This window comes from Fragaria vesca, linkage group LG3, assembly GCF_000184155.1.
Source record: "Fragaria vesca subsp. vesca linkage group LG3, FraVesHawaii_1.0, whole genome shotgun sequence".
Lineage (NCBI taxonomy): Eukaryota > Viridiplantae > Streptophyta > Magnoliopsida > Rosales > Rosaceae > Fragaria > Fragaria vesca.
The window spans coordinates 18,274,412-18,290,487 of record NC_020493.1 but is presented as its reverse complement, the minus strand read 5'-3'; the positions used below and the strand labels follow the sequence as shown (position 1 = coordinate 18,290,487).

At 35.5% G+C, this 16,076-nt stretch overlaps 1 protein-coding gene across 1 annotated transcript; it reads left to right on the top strand.

Annotated features, from left to right (window-relative positions):
- The first annotated feature begins 11,903 nt into the window (after positions 1 to 11,903).
- Positions 11,904 to 13,082, top strand: LOC101301571 (F-box protein At3g07870-like). Its single transcript, XM_004295899.1, has one exon. It carries the CDS (start codon positions 11,904 to 11,906, stop codon positions 13,080 to 13,082), a length of 1,179 nt encoding a protein of 392 aa, XP_004295947.1.
- Positions 13,083 to 16,076: the final 2,994 nt, after the last annotated feature.

Genomic DNA, 16,076 nt, shown 5'->3' with positions numbered 1-16,076 from the left:
AAAGTAAGGTGGAATGTGACTCATTTATAGAAGAACTAAGAGGCATATAAGACAAGAGAAAGAGATGGCTCTGTCACAAGCATCCAAGAAAGCCCAGTCCACCTCCAAGAAAATTAATAAGGAATGCTCAAAACCCTTCATTATGAATTGATTCTAAATTTGAAATTGTTTTTCTAGGAGAATCCATTCTCTGGTCTCTGTCGCTCACTGTAATATTGAACCTCATTCAATATTTCCCCCCTTTTCCAGGACTTTGTCTCTGTAACCAAATGAAAAGAATTCACATTTTGCTGTTAGAAAAATCAAATACAGATTTAAATTTAGGTAGGTAATCAAAAATTTTAATAGATTTGCCTAATCTCTTTCTCTATGAAAGTATGAATTATGTACGTGACACTTACCAAAGATACCCCAGTTTTCAAAATGTAAATTTTCCTTTCGCGGTGTATGGACATTCAGAATTTATTATGACAGCTTTGGTCGCCTCATTTTTCTTATATTTTTGAAATATCTAAGTTTTATCCTAGAAATTTAACGTAAAATTTTAAAAATCACAAAAGTTGCTTCATTACGTATATGAACACTTTTAATAGGACCTCCAAATTTGCTCAGTATACCTCTCATTCTCTCTACACCTCCATTTTATTTTTAAATACAAAAATTTTCTCATTAGACATTCTTTCAAATTCCTAAAATAGCCTTGTTTTTGTAATTCACACATATATTAATATATTACTCATTACACCTCTTATTCACTCACTATACCTCCAATTCTTTTTTTTCTTTTTTTTCTTTTTGCATGCGAACATCCATTCCCGACCTTGATTTCTTAATTTTCTTTATTTTTTATTTTTTTATTTTGCATAAAATGTCACTAGACATTCATTTTTTTATCAAATTGTAAGAAATAATCTTCAATGACATCAATTTTTGAGAAAAGTTCATTCGAATCATAAAGAATACTATTCTCTTAAATATTAAAAAAAACAAGGATTGTGTCTCAAATTTTATTTATCGTTCATCAAATGAATATTCTTACATGAACTATTCTATATTTTTATTACTTTTGTATTTCTATTTTACATATACTATTTTTTTTGTAAGTTTATATTTTTTGTTTTTATACTCATGATGATAAATTATTATAATAATTGATAGATCATAATTTGTAAAAATATTATACTTTTTTTTTTTAATAATTGATAGATCATAATTATTGTAAAAAAATTTCACTTTGTATATGCATGTGACATGTATGATAATATAAATATATAAATACTTTAATAAGTATGTGATAAAACTAGAAAATAAAAATCAATAAGGAAAATAATAATATGCAATCCATTATGGCATTATTATTGAATTAGAAAGTTTAGAGAGAATAAATGTAATATTACTTTTTGTTTAATCAGTGTCCTTAATAGTCATTGTGTAAGAGGATAAATATGTCATTTAATAATTCATAATAAAGTGAGGTTAAGTGAGCAAATTTAGAGGTCTCAATAGCCGCACTCTTTTAATAGTAGTTCTTGCCACCAAAATTAATGTTCCCTTTTATGATGCGACTAAAATTTATTAACATATAGTAATATATACAGCCACATAAATTATAATATTTACATCAGTACATAACTAATGAGTAATTACGTGAACAACCACATAGATTATAATATTTATAACATATAGTAATATTTATCATTTAAACTACTTATGTGGTAACTAAGAAAAAATTCTCGTTCCTTTTAAAAGAAAAAGAAATTCTCGTTAAGTTAGATAAGTCTTTGTTAAAATAACGTAAGTTCTCATTTGAGCGAGTCTCACACACAATATTTCAACATATTATACATAAGTAGAGTGGTAAGAAGACAATGAATTCGCATTTGAGAGATTGTGTATCGTTTGTTTGGGTGAGTTCAAGCTCCATTACTAATGAGGCATCAACGGTGGGGTATATCAAAGGAGTTTTGACATCAACTTCACTCAATTATTTTCTAGATTTTTTATTTATTTTATTATCCCAACAAATAAAAAATAAAAAAAATAATTAAAAAAAACTTTTTTATGCGCACTATCATTTGGTCTAGTGGCATAAGTCTCCTTTATAAGTGGGAGATCGTGAGTTTGACTCACAACAGACTCGTTGTAGTATTTGAGTTGTTTAATTGATCAAATATATATATATAGGCCTTTTCAGATACGGACCTCCGTATTTATTCAAAAGGTACAGATTTCCTTAATTGACATACTTTTCAATCATATTTTCTCATCTCAACCATTCATCTTTTAGGTATATATGAGTAGATCATCTCTACAAAATTTTAGCCAAATTGATAATCATTAAGGTATTCAAATTTGTGAATTACATGAACGGTTCCTGTTGAACAGATTTGGTTCGTTCGTTGTAATCATATAGTTTCGATACCTTAACGATTATCAATTTGGCTGTAAATTTGTAAAGATGATATACTCATATATACCTACAATGCGAATGGTTAAGATGAGAAAATATGATCTAAAAGTGGGTCAATTAAGAAAATCCGTACCTTTTGAATAAATACTGATATTTGGACCAGATAATATCTATATATATATACACACACCTTTTTATGACGGTTGATGTATGAGAGAAATGTGTTTCTTTCATTCTGATTAGAGACTTCAATAAGCAACAGGCAAATGAAAATTTACAATTATAAGTACATGAGTCGTACTCAACACTTTTCAATTGCAATGAAAATTCTAATAAAGTTTAGTCATTTTCACAAAACTAAGAATTAAATATGAGATTGAAATTTACACACCCTTAATTACAGTCCACACACCATGACCCACTTTTGAATGTGAAAATGTCATAAATGTCTCTGTTTTTTTTCTTTTTAAATTGTACACTTGTATATAACCAGTGGTGTTCACATAATCACCTAATGACCAAAGAAATCATGGTCAATCACCGTTTGATGTAAATCTAAGGGTGTGAAGTATTAATTTTAAATTAAGTTGTTTTGTTTTCCACCATTGAATTTATATTCAACGGTGATTGACCATGATTTCTTTGGTCACTAGGTGACCATGTGAACACTACTGTGTACATGACATGGACATTTTTGACAATTTCACAGTTAAAAGTGGATCAGGGTGTGTAGATTGTAACTGAGGGTATGTAAACTTCACTTCCCATTGGATAAGACTGCTTCCACAAACGAGAGACTTCTCTCTTAAAACCCTAAGTGACACATCTGGTAATCAAGCAAGAAAGACTTCCCAGTTCAGCGACACGCCCTCGCGGTGTCATTGTCGTCAGACGAGTTAGAAAGGACCTTGTGTATGGTGGTGACTAGCTCAATCAAATAAAAGGGTGCGGGCGGTAATGTTTTAGTGAACATGCTGAGAAGGAGCCGGAATGGCATGTTGGATGTTTGAGGAGATGAGGCAGAATTATAAATCAGTTGAAAGTGGTGGTCGGTCGGCGGCGTCACCGAAAAAGCACTACATCTAGATCCAAACAATTGGGCCCAATCCAATTTCAGTGGGTTGGGTCTAATGTGAGGAAGGGTAACGTGGCTGGCTGGCTGGCAGGCAAAGTGAGGTTGTTTTGGCCACGCGTCTCAGCAGGGGTAGAGTTGTAACTCTGGTGACGTCAAAAGTAATAAACAAGATTGCGGGGCGTGCCACCGCACGGGCGTGGAATGAGTGCGCTGTGCTAGACTTCTAATCAAGCGAAAAGGTTTCCGGTGCCACCTCACGGACGAGGGATTACGAGCAAACCTCTGTTCACCTGAAAATCGATACTCACTGTTAGAGTGAGCAGAGCAATAATCAGGAAGAAAGGGCGAGTCCGAACGGGCTTTGTAGACCAAAGCGAAGGGTGCTTTAGTACCTAGGGTTTCGAGAAGCTCAAGAGTTTGTAAGTTTTATATGATTTTGATTGTGTGTGTAAAATATCCTTGAGCCCTCCTTATATAGTAATTCGTGAGCAGTTGGTAGAACCACAATTGCAATTCAATTCGGACTCAACAATCCAAATACCATAAAGACACGTCTTGCTTGCGAACTAAACAACTGAGTGATACGCGTCAATCGCACAACACCCCGCTTCAGATCACAACGCTTCTGGCTTCGCGTCACCTGAAACACTGTAGACTCTCACGCGAACTCAAACACAAACATCTTTATCTTGCGGGGTGCTACAGTCCTAGTAGAAATCTACCTCACGCGCCTCTGAAGCCCGCGGCTCTTAATAGGCCTTATATTAAAAAAAAGTCACAGGTATTGGTCCAAATGTTATCCAAAACCTATCACGTAATCTTGGACCAAAATATCCACTGGGCTCAAACAGAGATGAATTAAGGTTTGAAGACAGTCACATCAGCCCGATTGCATTACACCCGTATCACTACGGGTAGTAAAGAGCAAATGCAGATAAACTGTGTATCCTAAACAATTAGGATGAAACGAGCTTGCAATATTACTAGATTCCAATCAATTATTTAATCTAAATGGAGTAGTATATTCATATTCATATAGTTGTATAGAAACATGGGATCTAGTTATATGACTAGTTTAGCAATTAGGACGGGCCCAATTTCTTAGATTATCTTGCTAGGTTTGTACTAGCTAGATTGCCTTGTGAACTGCCCGAGGAAACTGAAATTAACAACATAATGGTTGACTATGTTCCATGATCCATAATTTCCATATACTTCATGGTAACTTCTCCTACACTTGATACAATTTCAGGTCCTAAAATCCCCATGATCTTCAAATTCTAAGGCCAACATAATCACTGCTCTAGCATCATGTTACGTACATATCATTCTTTAGGTATTCTTAATAAGTTTATCAATCACACAAATTGATTTGTTTTCATCAGAATACTAGTATTCATGACATACTATAACTGAAAATTATTAGTCATATACAACTATCTTTTACCATCTTTTTGTAATGAATTTCACCATGAATCATTAGTGATTGATCATTATCGTTCATGATCACAACTTTGGAAAGTTTTGTTATGCAGCCTGCTTTCTAACGGCAACTTTTCAATACTCCCCCCTTCTGCCGGTGCAAAGCAAATGCAAATATCTCCTATTAGTGTATGCATGTTATGCAATCCCCACAACTTTATGTTGTAAAACGTTTCTAGAACTCCAAGACTGAATAGTTACATTTCTATTTCAACACGATATGTAATCGGTGAATATCCAAACCCTAACAAACAAAACATAAACAAATGCATTGGATTGTTTATGCAATTCATCTTGAACATAAGAACAAAAACCAACCTGATAAACATCTAGCTGACATAGACAAAGGCAGATTGCACATGGATGATCTCCCCAGGAATTCCAATCCTAAAGACCAGAATAGTTTCTTTCTTTAATTCCCCGACAAACGGTTTCGGCACTCTTTCACAATATAATACCAAGCCCCATAATAACCTCACCCCTGTAATACACAACCCCCGTGCAACTTCCATCTTAGTCATCCACTTAACAAATATTAATCCTGTCATTATTCCTTAATACCTTCTCTTAAGATATAGTAGCATACAATGTACCATACAACCAGGCAGTGGCAAATGTCTCTGTGTTCCCACTTAAGTATTAGTTTTGTGCTTAATCTTTAGGTTTTCTGGTTAAACTAGGAAAATGACAAAGCTGCTAGATTTTATAATACTTGGTTTACGACAAAAGCTGCTAGATTTAAAAGGTTTTGGTTCTTATTGATGCAATGTATCTAGTTTGCTTAATCCGTGTGTAAGTGAGTGACTAAATATATTTATGTGTGTGTACTTGTTCTTATATCTTGGATTTTTGGTTTGGGGCACCTTCACTAGTTGACCCTAGATTGTATATTTGCGTACTAAAAATTTACGTGCTTAAGACTTATTAGGGGTCTAAGCCTTGAACCTTATTTCCTTGTTATCTAGCCGATTGATGAGGTCGAACTTCTATTGCATGACAAACTATAAAAATGTAAATACTCGGTTAAGATACCAACTCAAGTATTGATGCAGAGAAGTGTGGCACGTCTCTCTAGAGTTTCTGTTGTTGAGCAAAGGGTGAGCTTTGGTTCTTCCCTTGGGAGCAGACAGAGCACGATGTTTATGAATGAAGTCAATGAATAAAAGGAAAATATTAAGAGATGATAACTCCGATTAAAAATGTACATGTAACTTAAGTGAAATAAAGCCTTGTATCTATCTAAAAGTATGAATTGTCGATCGATCAAATTAATAGAGAAGCTGATAAACATGTTGACAGGAGGTTTGTCAAATTTTCTTTTTAGTTTTTGTAAATTTCAAGAAACATAGGTAATATACATACTTGAAAATCGATCAAAATTGAGAAAGAACTGTTCTATTTGATCTATCCATACAAACATAATCATTGTATCTGACCAATAATAAATCCAAATGATTTTCACTAAAGGCGATGAATGAGTTTTTAAATAATTACTTTTTACTTATTTATGAGATAAAAGTTAAATAAAATACTTATTTCTGTTTCGCTTTCACGTACCAATATGTGTCTATATCTCATCATATATCAACTATAAACATGCTTACAAAAATCATTTAAAGAATTCAACCCAAATCTTTGAAAACATATACAAGCTAGAAATTCAAAACAAAATCCACAAACTATGTGAAGCATCCTCATTTGAAGCAATATGCAATGTTGAAATGTTGAAATGTTGATGGAGAAGGATATCTACTTGACCCTGTAGCCGCATTTGAGGGCATTGTAGTAATTCCGGGTTGAGTAACTTTGAAAAATGGTCCTGGAAAGTTGAGACCACCTCCCCCTTTTACCTCCCAACTGTAAACGACTTTACCTGTCGACCCAATAATGCGATAGAGAATCCCACAAGTGCTTTTTGTTACCGCGTAAAAGCGCTTTTAAATAAAGTTGATTAGATTATTTAAAGCACTGTTGCGGCATAGCCCGATCCTTTTGTCGCGTAGCGGAGCTTCACATGGGGATTAGGTACGGGTCATGTGAGGCGGGGCAATCTGCTCGCGACACGTGGACTAGGCTCCAAGAAGGCTTTGGGTGCTAGAAGTCGAAGTCGCGCACGTGCAAGGGACACTTGGCGGTTTCACCGTGCGGCGTGGCACATGCGAAGGTGCGTCTCGCTAAGGGCAGCTCGCACGTGCCTGACAAGGGTGTGAGCGTGTGAGAGAATGAAATTGACTCCGGAGACTGAAGTTGGTAAACGGTAACTGTGGTCCTAGTCGGGTCTTAAGGTCTACAAACGGCAGTGGCCCGTCGACGGGAGCGAATATAGTTCTAGGGACTTTGCTCTTCAAGAATCTCTAACAACATTACATACAAGTTGTCGAACCGTCTCGAGTTTGGAATTTCAGTTATCATTTTGAGTTATTATCTTACAATTCGATTTACATATTTTTTCAAAAACAAGAAGATTATTAATTAATTAACGTTGGAGTACTGTTTTCACCCGATCAACTACTATGTGTTTATGCTAACGGGCCAACAGCCTTGGACACAACTAAAATTTCGGTCGAATGTATAATTTTTGTAAACATGAGATATGAGATTGTTGATGAGCTACGTTCTTGTATAAATATATGGAAAATGGTGTTGCCTGTTCACCGGCAGTTTGCTTCTATCTAGAAGCACCAAGTAGAAGAACATCGTGAAGAAATGGTACGAGTCAGTCTGCAAGTAGAGATGACACTGCGTATACTTCCGCCAGTGCTTACTTGAAATCTGAAGACTTCAGAGTCCAGAACTCATATCTTTGTCTTCTACTACTTCACTTATGCCAAAATCATTCGTTTACAAACTACTACGTACTGTTCGGTTCTTTCTTCATTCGTTCCCTTCCGGAAGGTTTTGAGAAATTAGGCCGTCTAACTTGTAAAGTGTAAACTTCATGCTAGCTAGGGTTCCGATAGCGATGGATATTACCTAATTGGTAATTTGATACTAGTAAACAAACGACAGTTATAACGGTCACCAGCCAAGCTGACTCTCAATGAATTAGTCTCTAGCCGAGATGCTTTTCATCATAGCCATGAAATGATGATGATGATGAAGACGAGAATGGACCTCTTATGACAACGTAGGTTGTTATAATTTAACTCATTACTAATTATTAGGGTTCTCAGGACAAAAGGTAACTAGAAAAGAGAGGCATATGCCTAGCAATTGCAATATTGCATCAAAGAACCTAGCTAGCCTGCAGCTAGTCCATGCAGAATATGTATGAGTTGAGCTTGAGCATATATATTGATTACATTTGGGGTACCAAATAGGGTTATGATGGCTTGACCAACTTCCACAGTATGTTTATGGTGGGTGCAATGATCAATTAATTTCTATCCTGCACCTAAAAGGTTCAGGTCAATAATCGGAGATGTTCATGGTACACACACATTCTATTCGTGGTACGGTGGAGTTGCGGTTTTTGGCCAATTTCTCATCGGATAAAATTCAAAAGTTTACGGTTGCTAGTTCTTTGTTAATGAAGAAATATCGCACGTATTGATTCTAACAACATAACATGTAAATTTTCAACTTTTCTTTTTTAGCAGTGTGGTTTTGAGTTGAATTGCATATCATTATCATCATTTTAAAGCCACTTCTAAGCTCTGACCATATGTGTTTTAAATTTGTATCAGATTTATCAGGTAGATACGACTAATGTTAATATTATTTTGTGTGTCAATCGGTAATCTAATCAAACATTAGTGTCTCCTTATTATATTTTTCATACCGTTTCTAATTTTTTCCGATCAGTATGAATAACAACTTTTTGATAAAAAAGAAAAAAGTAATGTAAATCAACTGATGGATGATTTAACTTGTTATTAGATTATGGCCTCAATTACTTCCTAGGATCCTCTTGATAATAAGTTTACCAACACGGATTTGACCAGTTGTCCTAAAGGTTTGGTGGGTAGTTTTGTTTGACCGCATGAAGTGCATGCAAGAAAGGATGTGCCATTTAGGTGGTAAAAGCTTGTCCAAAGCTGGAAAGAAAAAACTCACATCATGCTTTTTGTAGCTTCCATTTGTAGGAAAGACACTTGATTGTAAGGACTAAAAAGAGAAAGAGGCCGAACAGACCCATGTATATTAATGTTGTGGTTGGCTAGGGGGGACTGGTTTGGTGCTCGAGTAGGTTTGTGACGGCAAAGAGCTAGAAAACGAACTGCTAAAAAGCTTTGTCCCTGTCTCTCACTTTTCAAGTATGACTCGAAGTGTGAAGATGGCATAGCTATCCAGATGAAGTCGTTTCCTCTTATTAGTTGGGGAGTCGGCACTGTGATGAAAATGAATGTAATTCATGAGGTGGAGTTTGCATAACGCACAAGGAGTCAAATCATATGCATGCATGATGCATCGTGTGCCTTGCAACGAGGGTAATATGCATGTGTGGAGGCCAAGCTTCTAAATAATTGCTCCTTTCCTTCTCGATTGGCATACGAGAGTTTGATTCTTGTTAATTCTTTCTTTTCTCCGGAAGAACTATTAGCAATCATGTATGTTCTTGAAAAGCATGTGTGAAAAACAATGTGTACAAAAAGTTTAGAGCAAGTTTATTCTTTTTTCTTTTACACTTATCGTATAATCTTTTTTTTTTTAATTTACTTAGTGTTAAGACTTCAAAGGCCCTAATCGAGTCCACCAGTGATCTGGAAGATGGCGCTGCTGCATCCTTATCTTGTTAAGGCGGGTGGAAGTGACAGGATGCCATATATCTACGATTAACCGATTATGATGTAATTATGATTTATGAGTGCAAGTGTCTATATTCCGAGCTTCTTAATTCGATTCCCCTGAACGATATGGTGAGGGCCGGGTTAGATCAAGCTCCAACGTACTAGCTATGTTCAACCTCGGAACATTATTCTACTATAATAGCTAGGCTAACTATATATAGTCTGTTTGATTCACTTATCCTATATGGATTTGACATATCGATCATTTGGTCAATGCCTTTGTATTTTTTCATTTCTTTCGTATGGTTTCGTCTTGGTTGCTTCGACCTATGCTAGAATATATCGAAGTACTGGTTTCTAATTGTGCTTGATAGTGTGTGTTACTAATTCATGCCAAGATGACTAGCTCTATCATCATTATTGTGTGAGACTTGTGTGTGACCGCAAAGCCAGAAAAGGAACTGCTGAAGTTTTATGCTGACTTCTCAGCTTTCAGTATGACTCAAATGAAATAGCTTTCCTGATGCGGTCGTTTCCAGCAATTAGTTGCGGAGTCGGCATTGTGATGAGGACAGAATATAATTCATGACTCATGAGGTGGGATTTGCAAAACACACAACTCAAAATCACTTGCCTTGCGTCAAGGGTAATATGCTTATGAGATCTCTAGCTAAATTTTCTACCACATCTCAATCGATCAGTACAAAAAGAGTTCGATTTAAGACAAAGCTAAATGTACGTATGAGTAAAATGTTGACGTGGCATAACTTCCAGATAGATCCACAAGATGTGTGACAGCTGTTAAGCTTGTTATCAATAGCGTTTTCATATAAATAGCTTTGGATTGTAATAGTTGGTTATGTTTTAAGACTCTGATAGAACTTTGTGGTATTATTTCCTCTGAGATTTCTTATCTTTTTTTACCTTTGAGCTTTACATTTCAAACTTTTACATCAATGGCTGTAATGTTATCATGGTATCAGAGCGGGTTACCCATGTCCACGTGTGAAGCCCAAATGGCCACACGAACTCTACGTCACCCCAAATGTTGTCCACGTGTTAGGCTTGAAAATTCGTCACACGTGTGGAGGCGTGTTTAGATATAAATCTCACATCAGGAAAATGAGACATTGCCTGTGGGTTTATAAGGGTTTAAGCCACTCCACTCATTATCAATTGGTTTTGGATGTGAACCTTAGACTAGTTTAACATAAAATATACCTCACAAGCCATGTAAATAATAGCACAACAATTTCTTTCATGTGGTGTTTCGAAGAGTTTGGTGTTAGGTCCCCTCCTCGCTTTTGTATTTTTCTTTTTGTCTTTGGTATAAGAGCATCTCCAGGACTCCAGCAGAGTTCCTAAACTTGAATTTAGCAAAATTTATGTATTTTTGTAGCAAAAGATAATTTTTTTTTTCATTGTATCAACTTGTTAATTCATGATTGGTCAAAATTTATCACTTAACTCCAAATAACAATTTACTGCTAGAGTACCATTGCTATTTTTGATTGTTAAATTTCCTAACTATTGTTAAATTTAGCAACAAACTAATCTATCCAGCAGTGTAACTAAAACTATAGTTAAATTTAGCAATAATTATGAGATTTAACAACTGTTATAAGAATTTGGCTTCAGCAGTTATTGTTAAGTGTAAGTTAAGTAATATTTTTAACAAATTATAAACTGACACGTGGAGAAAAAAAGGAGAGAAAATATAAGTATTCCTTTAGCAATTCATGGCTCAATTGACAAATTTATCAATTTTGTTTAGCAATTCTTAAATTTAGCAACCATTTATGTATACTGTTTGAGCTCCTATTCATTCGAAAAGTTGACAAATTTAAAAAAATATTTGATTTAGCAATACTGCTGGAGATGCTCTAATATTTATCAGTTAATAACTTAATATCAATAGATTCTGAGCCGGTTTAGGGTGATCCTCTGTTTATCAAAAAAAAAAAAATTTGGTTTTATATATCTTCTGGTTGACAACAAGTGATTTTAATTTTTGTCAAGTAGAAGTTCTATTCTATAGATATGTAATATATTGGGCCAGTGGTTTTTGAAGAAAAAGAGACGATATTGGGCCGGTTCATTTTGTAAAGGGAATTAGAGGTCCAGTCGGAGACTCGATCCCCTCATTTTGAAGCTACAAACCCTGGCGAAACTTGGAACTATTCGCAGCCACCCACCACCAGACATTATGAACAGCAGCAAACACTCAAAACAAAACGAAGCACAAGAGATCAACGATGCCAGGAAACCCTACAATATTAAGCAGCTGCCGATCGAGTTAATAGCAGAGATCTTCTTCAAACTACCAATCACAACACTCTTTCATTGCAAATACGTGTGCAAGTCTTGGCGTGTTTTGTTCTCAAACCCTAATTTCACCAGAGAATTATTCTCACGAACACTCAATTGGCTTTTGATCCATGTCTGCAACAGCTTATTCGGGGACAAGTTCTTCTTGGTCGATATTGACATTCGCTCGCCCTCTGAACCAAAGCTCGCCTTGGAGCTTCCAAGAGATCCAAACTTCGTACACCTTGGTGCACAGATTAAAGGTTCATGCAACGGCCTCCTTCTACGTAAGGATTTATCTTACCCCTATCTTGGTCGATATTGTATATCAAATCCTATGACTGGTGAGTGTTTACCCCTTCCTGAATGTTATATAAAACCATCTGTTGTTGGGTTTGGGTTTAGTTCCGTCAGTCATGTCTATAAAGTAGTGTTCATGCAACCAAAGAAAGGAGAAGGATGGGTTATGACTGTCGGCTCTAAAACTTGGAGAAGGCTTGACATTCATAACTTCAAAGGCGCTCCTCCGCAACATATGATTTATCTAAATGGATTCCTTCATGGAATTGTTTGTTCGAGTCAAAATGGAACTATGTCGAGTCTTCAACAATACCTGAACCGGCTGAACGGATTGTCTGCCTCAACTCGTTCACTATGTGGCTTCGATGTTGAAAACGAGCAGTTTCAACAATTACCTGCACCTTCAACTTTGGAAGGAGATCAATCTTCTACACATTGGAATCTCAAAGTCATGAGAGGTTGTCTTTCCCTATTTGTTAGGGATAGCGATGGCGTAAATATGTATTGTTGGGTGATGAATGACTATGGCGTTAAGGAGTCTTGGACCAAAGACTTTCAAATTAGAGAAAGGTCAGTACCTCGTGTGTTAATGTTTTCTACGGAAGAGGAGCAAGTATTGGCGTTAGAAAATGGGCAGTTGCGTTTCTTTTCTGTAAGACAAGGAAGGTGGAGGCGGCTTGTTGTGAGCAATGAGGTTGATGGCATTCCAAGGGAGATCAACAATGCATTTTTCTATACTCCAAATTTTACTTTGATTAATGATATGATCAAGAGTTAATGTGAAAAAGGTACTGATGTGGTGCACTTTGCTTAACTGGTTATTTATGTTTGGGATATTGTTTGGGTTGTTTTGCATTTTATAATTTAGTGTTGCTTGCTCCCTCTCATTCTATTTTAGTTACTTCGTTTTTCCCTACTACAATAAAGTGAATAAAGTAGATATCGATGTTTTTGTTTTCTTTGATCGACAAACACCGGGTAGATGTGTTCTTTGTGTTACTGATCATATGGTTTCTCCAACTTAAGCTGTGTTAAGTAAAAGTAACTATTTCTCCTTGATCTAGCTTTGAATTATTGTTGCTGAGGGAGAGGCCTAGCAGTTTATTCTCTAGTAGCAGGCTAGTAAGTAGTTCAACTTCAGCTAATTGAATTTGCAAGTGCAAAGAATTTTTGTATCTAGACTACAAACAAGTTGGAGTACTTCAAAAGTTCAAAGAAATTGAACCGATTGTAGTAGATAGACTGGATACACGTACGATACACACAGAAACTGGGTCAATTTCTTAAACCTCTTCCACAGCTCCACCGATGAAATATCCAGTACCCACCAAGCCTAGGAAGCAAACTTAGTAGACTGAGCTTATCTCCAGCAGCATGCAGAACCACCCAAAGCGTTGCCACCACCACCACTACCAACTAGCACCGTAAGAACCGTCACCACAAAGATTCATTGTGAGAACACTGAGAATCATCTTTGGATTGTTATTACTTTATATAAAACCAGCAGCGTGATGAATTTAATATGTAGCTAGGGTTTCAAGCCATAACTAGGGTATACATTGCAATGCTTATTGTTGAAGAAAATATTAATCGTCAAGGACTCAAGGTTTAGAGAGATAGATAACCTAACCCGAAGAAGCCTACAAGAGATTACTGAACATCAGTTTACAAAACAATATTCAAGTTTGCATTGCAATGAGCTTCACCGTGATCCTATACGTCTCAATAGTCGAGACAGTGTTATATATTACGCCTCAGTTCAAGGTCTCATATCTACACCTTCCATCTGGTAAGAACTTCAATTGTCGTTAGCTTCCTACTTACTTTTTGGCGCTTTTGGACAAGTACCATACAATTACGATGAAATTGGAGGGTTGTGATTTCTTCACTTAACACGTATTCGAAGTGTTTGTTTGGGATATTGGTGACTTAAGAGTGAGACCTGGTGATGAAAGATTCAGGGAAAGGAGACCTTCTATATATGCAGCACTCACGTTACCGAAGCTCTAATGGAAGAAGCACACGTTTAGGATAACTCAAACTCTAATCCATCAAAGAGTTTGAGTTCCATTCATATTCCACAATATCTGGTTATCCCCAATATCTTATTATACAAGATATTGATAATTTCAAATGTATTTCATATATTTATCTAACCATCATATATTTATCCCCAATTTCTGTAGATAAATACTTCATGATAATATAACTATATGGAAGTTGTCATGTCTTAGAACTCATAATATATAGTTAGTCCATTCCAACAAATTATACTTTGTACGCAAAAAAAATAAAATATAGAAAGGTACATGCCATGAAGGATGTAATTAAGTAGCTTCTAGTTCTAGTTCCTATATGTTTTTTTTTGTTTTTATTTTTATTTTTACAAGAAGTGAACATGCTCTGCGCCATCTCTCATGTGCTCTTTGCTAGTTCGCTATTGTCTGTATCCATAAAATAATCTAAGACCAAAATTGATAATCATGCATTTACTAGCTGCTGGAAAACACATGCCATTTGGTAGTATACAAGCATACAACTATACCAGATCGTTGGCTCTCTCTTAATTCAACTTAGATCTGATCCGATCAATTATAAACAATTTAGGGACATCGATCATTGTCATTAGTGCTAATCGTCGAACCATACCCTTTTGATTAAATAAGCTAACAGATTACATATAAAACCCTAAGAAGTAAAGAATGAGTACGTGATCGATGAAGGAGATGGAAACGACGAGACATTGTCTGATATGCAAAACATGGTTATTGATCCAATATATTCAAAGACAAGATCAATACGAATGAAAATGAAGGCGTTTAAATGAAAGGATTTGTGTCATACTCATATGAGTATGATCATACGTGCCTTTGGCATCGAAAATGCACATATATATCATATCTGGTCGGCCTTTATAATCTCATATGATTATATAAAGTGCACCAGCCATTATAAAAGTCTATGTGCATCTAATGATTATATAATGGCATAGTAGCTAGAGTCCATTGTAGTTGCTAAATGATTGCATATGCCAGCTTAACAGTGAGTGACATTTGAATTTTTGAAGAGCACGATGGAATTATATTTTTGGTTTCATCAAGAGGACCCACACACCAGCTCTATACCCATTCTCAAACTTTGAAGTGGGAAATCTTCGTTATACCATTTAATGGGAGAACTTTTAATGAGGACCTTATAACGAGGACTAAGTGAGGACTTTCAAATGAACGGTTGGATCAAGATTTTGATTTTTAATTGATATTTTCTAATTCTCATGTGCATATCATCCAACCATTCATTTGAAAATCCTCATTTGGAATGAAAAATTGTTATACCATACATGTTAGAGTTCAATGTTTTCATCTTCCAGTTGTGGTACATTGTTCTCGATTTAATAATTCAATAATATTGTCTTAATTGGTTGCTGTAACATTTATATTATTTGTGAACTCTAACTAAGGGAGGATCATTTTTGCAGTAGTAAATAAGCAACGTACTTTTTATTTTTTTCCTTTTTTTTTTGAAAGACGCAAAATCATATTATTGATCATCGAAATATAGGAGTACAACATAAACATAACGCACACACAAGGACAACGAAAATTAAGAGCTATGCAAAACAATCTATATGACATAAGTCATCTTAATATTGTAAACTGTAAAGATAGAAACAATGATCAATAATTCAAAATTGTCGAAATCATCCAACTTATTAAAGTTTCAGAATCAATAACCAAACTACTCAAGGGGGTGACCCCTGGAGTTCTCAGCA

Coding starts and splice junctions, on each gene's coding strand:
- LOC101301571 (XM_004295899.1), top strand. CDS start 11,904: ATGAACAGCAGCAAACACTCAAAACAAAACGAAGCACAAGAGATCAAC.